The following is a 10051-nucleotide window of genomic DNA, read 5'->3' on the forward strand; positions in this document are numbered from 1 at the left end:
ATAGAATTAAGCACCACGGATATTTCAGTGACAAAAGTACGTTATTACGAGTTTGAAAATAGAATGGTTTTTTTATACAGAAAAAATATTATTTGAAATAATTTTGTAAATGAAAAAATTTGCTTCGTTTTTTCTAGTAATATGTGGTATGCAGAGTATTTTGAGTGCTGTAGTTACTTTAGACAAATGCGCATCACATGAAACATTTAAAATTAGATTATAGTTATACAATACATGCTTGAAATAAAATTATTCGAGCACAGTAAACAATAAAGATCCAAATTTAAGATAACAAAATATTGCATTGAAGCTTTTCTTTAAACTTCTTTCAATGATCCCAACAACTTAGAAATACACAAAAATAAATATGTATAAATACAATTAAAAGCAAGTAATAAGTAAATATAATTAAGATTATTCACAATAAAATAAGGATTAATGTCATTTTGTTTACATATTATCCGCCATGTGTATATCGGAAAAATGTATATATACAAACAAAAATACTTCCTTGAATAAATTAAAGTACCACATGTGTTCGTTTAACATCTTTGTATTTATTTTTTACATGGTTCTATTGTTTATTTTCCAAGAAAACGAATTAAAAATAAATGTGTCCAAGTGGGGTGTTATATTTAATAATTGTTTCATAGCTACGACACTGCCAAGCATACGTGCTGATGATCCCGTCCATAAAGCCTAGAAGGATAAGGGGGACATGGGAATTGGTGGGGATTCATGAAAATGACGACGTATCGACCCTTAAATAACGGACCAAATTCTCGAACGTTATACGACTCAACTCGCACGTACCGTCGCGGAAGCCTTCGATTGAGAATCTCTGGTTTAGAGGTCAGTCAAGGGCACCTTTCGTGACATTCGTCGAATTTACTAACGAAATTTTTCGATGTAAGGTTGACGTACCCTCACACACACATTATGAAACGTATTGCTTTTCGTTGAAACGTCTTTATCATTATGCGATACAGTTCATTGATAAGATGTATTCATGATATGTCATTTCATGATGACGTAGTCATGATCTGACGTTCAAGGTGTTCGAGTGAATTGATAAGCAGTCACATGTAATTGGAATTTGCATGATGCAACTGAAGATTCAATATTGAAAAGAATTCTGATATTCGTTTCCACACAGGTATAATTATAACTTCGTAACTTTTAATTGGATATTTGTTAACTGATCGATAATTTTAACGAGAATTCCTAGTGCACACGCCGTTTTCAGGTTCTAATTCTCCTAACGAAGCTTGGGAGCAGAGCTTCGCTCTTTCTAAAAATGCTGCTTGAGCATCTTGCACTTTATCTGGATTTCCTTTCCACGTTTTCAATGCTGCATTCTTTGAAAAGTAAGATTATTGGGAGAACTTTCGTATTTTATAAATAAATGAACTGTGAAATTATGAGAAAGTTTTCTATTCTAATAGGAGTTAGGATATTTGAAGATACTTGTAAAGCACGTCCGTAGCAAAACGTAAGAGGCCAAGGCTTTCTCCCTTCGTAAGCGTTAATAGCGTTTAAATTTAAAACAGCATCTTCATCCGATTGTCCTCCGCTTAGAAATATAACCGCTGGTACTGCTGGCGGCACTGTCCTCTGTAAAGCTGCTAACGTATGTTCGGCAATAATCTGTACATATGTTTTAATAATTTGTAATTAAAAAATACCAAATATTTTTATGCTAATAAAATATTTGATATAATTATTTTTATGCTAATAGAATATCGTGTTGGGTATTGCAGAATTCAGTAGAAATTCGAACTAAAATACGTAGTTAACAAACGCGTACAAAATTATACGATACGAAACTTTATATAACAATTGGATTTGTTAAACAGATATTGTGTAAGTAAAGTAGATATTATACCTGCGGTGAACAATTGGTAGAATTTTTTATTCCCGACAAAACCATCGCTACCTTTAGGATCATACCTTCAAGGTAGATACGATGCTCTTGTAAAATACGAAACAAAATAGACAGTACTTCTTCGTGAACTTCTAACGCTCTATTTATTCCATGGGTACAGTTTAATATTTCGGGTTCTATTATAGGTACCATTCGTGCACTCTGACATATACTGGCATATCTGCAAAAAATGAATTGTCTAGTTATATTACATAAATATATATTTGAAGTACTTACGAGTTTTGTCAGTAAAATTTATTATATTGATATACAGGGTGTTCGACGAAATGGTGTGCACGATTTTTCAAGCAGTTCCGAGAGTATAATAAAAAGATATTTCAAACAATATTTCAGATTAACTAATCTGTTTTGAATCTGATCCTTTATAGAAATAAGAGATTATAAAAGCATTGGAATTTGTAGCTGATTCAAAACAGATTAACTTTTGTTTGAAATACTTTTGTTATTAGTTACATTGTTATAATATTATTATTTATAAAATATTATTTTGTTAAAAGTCACTTTGACTTTTTTAAATGGCGTGATGTATGTTTGATTTCATGACATTGCAGCTGATGCCAAGACGAGTTTGACAACCTATAATAGAATGATCTTCAGATGACCTTGAGTTCAGAAATCTTGAATTTACTAATTCATGGGAATCGATTAGACGTTTGCAATAATGTTTGCGTTGTCAACAAATTGCAAAAAATTACCAAAGTACTTTTCATTTAACAGAGAATAAATGTTATTTTAACTTTTCTACATGGGATTATTTATTGGATCTCTTATCCGTATATTTGTGCTTATAATAAATGTTCAAATTGTATGCCACTTTCCGCGATATAAAGTTTCATTCTTTTCAGTAAATTTTAAATAAATTAATCAAAACAGATTAACTTTTGTTTGAAATAAAAAATCGTGCACACAATTTTACTGAATACCCTGTAGATTCGAATGTATAGAAAATAATTTGTACAATTAATAATAAAGTTAATTTATTTGCAGAAGAAACATAAAATGTATTCAGTTAAGATACCGATAATGTATGTACGTATGTCACGATTGATCATGTCGAATCATTTAAAAATTTGTAATTATAACGTTAAATTGATGATGTGACGCAAATAAGTATATACTTTCTTTCTTAATGCAACTGTCTATCGTAAACATCGAACGGATCAAAGTGCAAGAATGGAGATTCTCCTTCAGCGGTTGACTTGTTTTAATAGAAATATTAACATCGCTATTTTCAAATTAACAGTTTTCTGAATGCAACTTATGTTGAAACAAACTATTATATGGGATACAGAAAATGTTTAAAAAATGCACACATAAAGAAATAACAAAAATCCTACTTAATTTGATTTCTAATATAACTTGTCTCTTCAATTTCAAAAGTGCAATTTGATTAATTTTCTTCGATACAGGAAGGGACGTAGGTATTTAATAATTCGGGTCACTTTCCTTAGGTTTGTTAGGTAAATAAAAAAAGAAAATAGAATTTGCATCTTTGCAGTTAATCGATTCTGTTGCAATTAAAATGGTAACGTGTGTTCATCAAAATTGAACCTTGCAAGGACGTTCGCATTCGTAACCATGGCCAGTTGACTCGGCGTGGTCTCTGAGATTGTGAATGTGCATCTCCATTTGGTGAAGTGACAGCCATCTCGTTTATATTGAATGCATCTCTCTTGCAAATTGTCCAAGCCTTCCGTAGTATTCTCGTCCTTTGAACTAAATAATGGGACCAGGCCCTTATCGACCTTAATGCCGGGTACGACATCTCTCTGACGTAGCAATTCGATCAATTCGACGTCATCAGATGTTTTTTGATAAACTGTCTCGTGATGCAGAATAACAGCACTTATGTATTTTGAAAATTGAGACTGCGGTAAAAAAACGTAAATACAAGCGAATCAAACCTTTATTGCGATATGATACCGTAAAGTACAAGAATTGAAGGTGATTGAATAGCTATCATATTATATTTCATGATATCCCGTTTATAGGTTAAATAAGCAAGTAAAATGTGCAGATTACAGTATAATGAGTTCACCTTATCTGCGGTGAACAGCATTTGCCGATAATCGCGACGATTAATTTCGGTATTTTCCACGCCGATCTCGTCGAATCGTTCTTGAAAAGTTGAAGGAGACTCGTCACAAGCTAGCAATCCTTTTCCTGGTACTACGATGGCGTCTACGATTTTGCGCAACTCTTGGCAAAGAGCTGGTTCTAACTCCGTGTATTTAGTAATGGGCGATGATATCTAATTAATAAATATATAACAATTTTTGACGAAACTTTATGTGACTTTAAAATAAAGATAAATTAACATTAATATCCTAATTCACTCATATTATAATGTACGGTTGTATTGTAATTGTAAGTAAACAATATTTCTAAAGTGATATTACATTTTTCAAGCAAAATAGTTAAAAGAAAAACATGGTGTTTCGAAATTAAATTATGTCCAAGAAGTTAATGGGAATTGATACAATTATCATTTGTTGAGCAAATGATATCTTAATACGTATATTAGAGAATCGAAAACTATAATTAAAATAATTTTTGTAACATTAGAAGGAAAAGAGTGAAATTTTTCATAACTTCAGAACTATGAACGAAGTTGGGAAGGTCAACGACCGTGTTGGCACTCGGACAAGTTATATTTAATTTCGAGCAACAATCACTGAGCATTCTAATCCTATAATTTCGTAGCGAACGACAGACATTTATTTAGTACGACTCTTACACTTTCTAAGGGTAATAATCATTATCGAACATTGATATAACGGCAACAAAGTCCAATGACGATATAAAATATTATACCGTAATCACAATTACGCTTTTAAACTGTTGATTTCTTTTTAAGTTTAGATAATTTAACATTGGTAAACATTTTTTAAGCGTGTTAGTAATAAATTGATCGTTTTACGTCTACATATTTATTATTTGCAGACAGGGGAGTTAATATTTTTTTAAAGAGAAGGTTTCATTATAAAATTAAGATTTTTTTGTTAATGCTAAATTGTATATCATGAAATAGGTCCAATACGATTTTTATGAAATTTTTATTTTGTATATATCTTTTACTACTGGAAAAATTTGGTAATGATTTAAAAATGTATTTTCATAGTGAAGAAGATAATAATAATAATAGTAGGTTAATGACTTACTTTGTCTCTACAGTTACATTTATCCCCCAAACGCTTCATTATTTCAAGTACGTAAATAACGCCAAGAATTTTAGAAAAATAATAAAAATTAGGTGTATTTTTATTTTAATATACCATATTGATAGAAATTTTAATAAAAATTTGATACTGAAGTGAAAAGAGATAAAACAATTGAAAACTTATTATCTATATAAGAGTAGAATATAGGTTTCTTGCAAAAATCAAAATGCGTTAATAAGAAAATCAAGAACCTTTTTCTAAAGAGTTACAGTAATATTTAATCATGGAAAGCAGTAAATATGTTTAAGAAATAAATTTTAGTAAGAAAAAAGTTACTGTCAGTTGTTAAATTAAAGATTAAAATATTTCATTTACGTGATGTTTGTAAACCAAGCGCCTAATTATAGGAACTAATGAACCATTGCCAAATTATGGAAATGTAGTAACAAAAAACCCTAAATATCTTACGTCACTATATCATGAAAAATTGCCTTAAGTTTTGACAAATTTTTGAAATGGAAATCGATGAAGGAGACTTTTGTAATTTGTTAGATCGAGGTTAGTTACGTGAAAGAGGGATGTACTAGAATATTGATAGTGCATATGCATTTAAAAACTATTTTATGGTATTTTGTTGTTAACGTATCCGCTTATATGTGGTTCTTATATGTTATTTCGTATGAGAACACTTCGTAGTAAAAAACCTTTGATTATAATGTAGGAGGTTAATTGTAGATGCAACTAAACGGTAAATAAATGTTAAAAGACATAATATCTAAGTTCAATACGAATTTAATTGATTTAGAGAATTAATAATACGTTACGATGAGTAATAGAGAAAAAGGTGATTTACGACCAGAACAATGTATAAAATCGAAAGACGAAAGAGAGAGGAAACAATCATTGTCTTCACAGAGTGATGATTCTGATTCTAAGAAAAAAAGACGTAACACTTGCAGTAAGGACAAAAGGAAAAAGTCAAAGCATAGGAGTAGTTCTAGCAGCTCCAGTTCATCTAGTGTTTCCAGTCATGAGGTCAAGCACCAAAATGATAGGGAAAAGAGAAGCGACAAGTGGAATAAAAGATATGAAAATGGTGTTAGACCATATCGACAGAATCCAAGGGAAGGCAGGGGATATTATAAAGGGCGGAGTGGATACTTGGATAATCGTAAACGTTCTTTTGGATATCGACCTTATAAACATTCTGGATTTTATGATAGAAATAGACACAATAATTCGCAATATAATAGGTATAATAATGAAAGGAGAGGTAATAGATTCTTAAATCATAACAGTAGAAGACCACCTTATGATAGGTCTAGAAGTAGAAGCACTATGGATCATGATCATCAAAGAAACATAAAGGAGTCTAGTGAACAATCTAGGGAGAGTGAATCGAAGGAAAGATACGTAAAACAAACTAGTGCTGAAAAAGCAGAGTCAAAAAGGAAAGATACAGATGAGACTCATATAAAGGGAAAAGAAAAGAAAAGAGATGAAGACATACAAGATAAAGCTGACCATATTCGCAAAAAATCAAAGAGGAAAAGATCTTTGTCATCCTCAAGTTCCTCAAGCATTAGCAGTAGTACTGACAGTACTAGCAGCAGTTCTAGTAGTAACAGTAGCAGCAGTAGTTGTAGTAGTAGCAGTACAGATACTTCTGAGGATGAGAAAAAACGCAAAAAAGCAAGAAGGAAAGCTAAAAAACTAAAGAAGGCTATGAAAAAGCGTAGGAAGAAGAAAAGGATGAAGAAAAAATTGAAGAAGAAATTGAAAAAATCTAAAAAAAAAACACGAAATACTGACAAACCCAAAGAAAGTGTTTCTAAAGATAATTCACAAGAAGTATCTGAAAAGTCAAAAGCAATGGCACCAATGACAAAAGAGGAATGGGAAAAAAAGCAGAGTGTAATACGTAGAGTTTATGACGAAGAAACTGGAAGATACAGGTATTTCTAATAAAAAATGCAAATATATTAACAATATGTAAATAAAAAATATATATTCATATGTAAGTTAATGCTTTTACAGGTTAATTAAAGGTGATGGAGAAGTCTTAGAAGAACTAGTAAGTAGGGAGCGTCATAAAGAGATAAATAAGCAAGCAACTAAAGGCGATGGAGAGTACTTCCAAGCACGCTTGAAAACCAGTGTTTTATGAACTATTTTTCTATGTATGCTAAAAAAATACCCTTATATAATAATTACTTTATTGTCAGTGTTAAAGTCTTGTATGACAATATGTTTTGTAATGTCTCAGAGAAAATACTTATATGTTGTACATCAATGAAACCTGTTTCCAGTGTGATTTTAATTATATTACATGCACACAACGTTTTATCTAGAACGTTAACGACCAAATGTTAAAATATAATCAGCAACGAATATAATTTAGATTCTAAGCCAGTTTTATATAGTTATATTTTTTTCACACTATGACAATTTGTGTTCATTATCATGTATGAAATAAAAAAAATCACACCTCTGAATACGTTATAAAGACACTAAACATAATGTAATAATATGTATGAAGAAAATTTGTAATTATTAATTATTTCAATGAACCACTTACATTATTTTCATAAATAAACAATTAATTAATAATTGGTAAATCACTTTCAAGATATAAATTTTATTTTCTTATATGAATAATTTTCTTATTTCGTATATACAAGTTATATTACACATCTGTTAAATTTATATAACCTTCCGATAATTTTTTTTTAATTATCGAAATATAAAAATTACTTTTTTTCTATGAATATCAGGATAACTGATAAGTGATTAATGTAAAGATAACATTATTATAAAGCATTTAAAAAAGTTTCGTTTTATATATATTAAATGCTTAATACAAATTCTTATTGAGTACAATTAGTAGTGAAAAAATACAATTTCATATACTATATATGAAAGTCAATACAGCTGAACAAGAAGGCTTGTATGACCATCTCGATATAAAAGATCATCTGCGATTATTGCTCGACATAATGGGCACGAATATTCTTGATTCAACCAAGTTAAAACACATGTTTCACAAAAAATATGCTTACATTGCAATCTCACGGGCATTGAATATTGATCGTGACAAATTGCACAAATTCCACCGGATGCTATTAATTGCTCTTTCGATGGCGATACTCCTAAATTCTGTAATTCAGTTAATTATTAATTTTGTTTTATAAATTTATATTCTTTTATTTACTAGAAAGTATGAAACATACCACATTTTGAAATAGCTTCCAAATAGCAGTTTGAAATAATTTTATACATGAAAATAAATCAGTTCCTTTGCTTACTATATACAATAAAGAAAGTAATACTCCAAAGATCTTTTCTGAACCTTGATAACTTTCAAAAAAATAATATAACCATGGTTGAATAGGTGCAACAGATCGGGAAAGTTGAGATGATGCCTCCACCATAACAAAATATTTTCCCTAAAATAACATTGTCATTTGATTTCCTAATTAACTAATAATATTTAATAACCATAGTAGAACTTACCCTTTTTCGAAGAGCCAAAAGTTTTGAAGGCAAACATGTTAAAAAAACTTTAAAAATAATAGTAATCAATTTCAAAACAAGATCTTTTATTAAAACTGACCACAGTAATTCCCAAATGCTAAGAGATTGTGTATATGAAGAAAATAGATATGTATCATATTCAAAATGAATAAAAACTATACATCCAATAATATAACACGTAATAACTAAGAGTGATAGCCAACTTTTATTATTTTGTTTTGCAATTTCACGTTTTACAACGTTATTAGTATAATTAAATACAACAACTAATACTATAAAGTTTAATATATTGGCTCTGTGATCATACAGGCCTTTGGCAAAAAGAATAAGAACAAAAGGAATATATCTTTTAAGTCCTTTAAAGAATGCACGTGTTCGTGGACTAATTCGTACTGCCTCTGCTGTAGCGTCTTCTATATCATTGTTATTATTATTGTTATTATGATTAATAACATTATTACTATTATTATTTTGGCTTTCACCCACAACTTCATTAGCAGCCTCACGGATATTATTTAAAAAATTGTCCGTTGCAGTTGTTTGATGATGATGATGATTATCATGAACTGAAACATCATTCATTGATTGATCTTCAACATCAATGATATAATTATCAGATGAAACAGGTACAGGCTCTGTAGGAGTTTGAACTCTTTGAATGTTCAATAATGTGCTTAATGAAATGCCTGGTTGCTGCAAGTATAAATAATTAAATTAATATTATGTTTGTATAAAAATTTGTAAGATACATATTAAAAATACATTTGTAATACATTTTCTATAAGGGGCCTAATTTCATCTATAGTAGAAGATATATTATTTGAAAATATTCTAGAATGTTCCATTGTTGTGTTTCTGAAATTTAAATCTTTTATGCAAATAGATGGTATAGATTGACGTAAATACGAAAATTATTATCAACATGTACAGCACGAAAAATATATACATACAGTATAGAACCTTTTCATTACGCTTTCTTTAGGAAGCATCGATTAACGTCAAAATAAATTATCTTAAGTCCTTAGAAATATAATTATATAATTAGTATTAACACATTTGATAAACTGCAGAGTAGAAGAAAAGGCATTTTTGTATACTAAAAATCTAATATTAGGACGTATAACCACAAAAAGGAACCGACATACTAGAGATTTGTATCAAATTCATTTCATAATTGAATATTTAATTTAAAACTCATTACAAAACATTAACTTTTATACTTTTTACATTACTGTACTTTCATAGATAATTTTAAAAGTTTGATTCATAATTTTTGACGTAGGAAGATATCGAATTGCGCCATTTTCTTTAAGATTATTCTTAACCGATACGTATGTACCATCAGAGCTATGAATATACACACGTATAAGCGCTAAGTTTAAAATTATAACTTGTTAATTAATTCGTTCAA

At 29.6% G+C, this 10051-nt stretch overlaps 3 protein-coding genes and 1 long non-coding RNA gene across 5 annotated transcripts in view; 2 read left to right on the forward strand and 2 right to left on the reverse strand.

Annotated features, from left to right (window-relative positions):
• The window catches only part of LOC138186898 (uncharacterized), a 63679-nt gene that overhangs the window by 29167 nt on the left and 24461 nt on the right, over positions 1–10051 (forward strand). The window lies entirely within an intron of this gene.
• Positions 540–5145, reverse strand: LOC138187663 (fructose-bisphosphate aldolase). The gene is made up of 6 exons (XM_069128664.1): positions 5107–5145; positions 3984–4196; positions 3497–3813; positions 1886–2105; positions 1468–1647; positions 540–1358 (listed from the first exon to the last, which is right to left on the reverse strand). The coding sequence occupies exons 1-6, from the start codon at positions 5143–5145 to the stop codon at positions 1212–1214; spliced, it is 1116 nt and encodes a 371-aa protein (XP_068984765.1). The 3' UTR covers positions 540–1211.
• LOC138186800 (ADP-ribosylation factor-like protein 6-interacting protein 4) lies at positions 5609–7725 on the forward strand. Its single transcript, XM_069127016.1, has 2 exons — positions 5609–7061; positions 7144–7725. The coding sequence occupies exons 1-2, from the start codon at positions 5932–5934 to the stop codon at positions 7271–7273; spliced, it is 1260 nt and encodes a 419-aa protein (XP_068983117.1). The 5' UTR covers positions 5609–5931; the 3' UTR covers positions 7274–7725.
• Positions 7927–9972, reverse strand: Rnft2 (ring finger protein, transmembrane 2). Of its 2 annotated transcripts, none has more exons than XM_069127026.1 (5): positions 9591–9972; positions 9414–9495; positions 8620–9333; positions 8337–8552; positions 7927–8262 (listed from the first exon to the last, which is right to left on the reverse strand). In XM_069127026.1, the coding sequence occupies exons 2-5, from the start codon at positions 9483–9485 to the stop codon at positions 8029–8031; spliced, it is 1236 nt and encodes a 411-aa protein (XP_068983127.1). In that variant the 5' UTR covers positions 9486–9495; positions 9591–9972; the 3' UTR covers positions 7927–8028. The 2 variants fall into 2 exon arrangements, with proteins under 2 accessions (XP_068983127.1, XP_068983135.1); XM_069127034.1 differs by having other exon boundaries at positions 9414–9508.

The sequence above is a fragment of the Bombus flavifrons genome, chromosome 2, assembly GCF_040668555.2.
Source record: "Bombus flavifrons isolate JBK064 chromosome 2, iyBomFlav1_principal, whole genome shotgun sequence".
NCBI classification, from domain to species: domain Eukaryota; kingdom Metazoa; phylum Arthropoda; class Insecta; order Hymenoptera; family Apidae; genus Bombus; species Bombus flavifrons.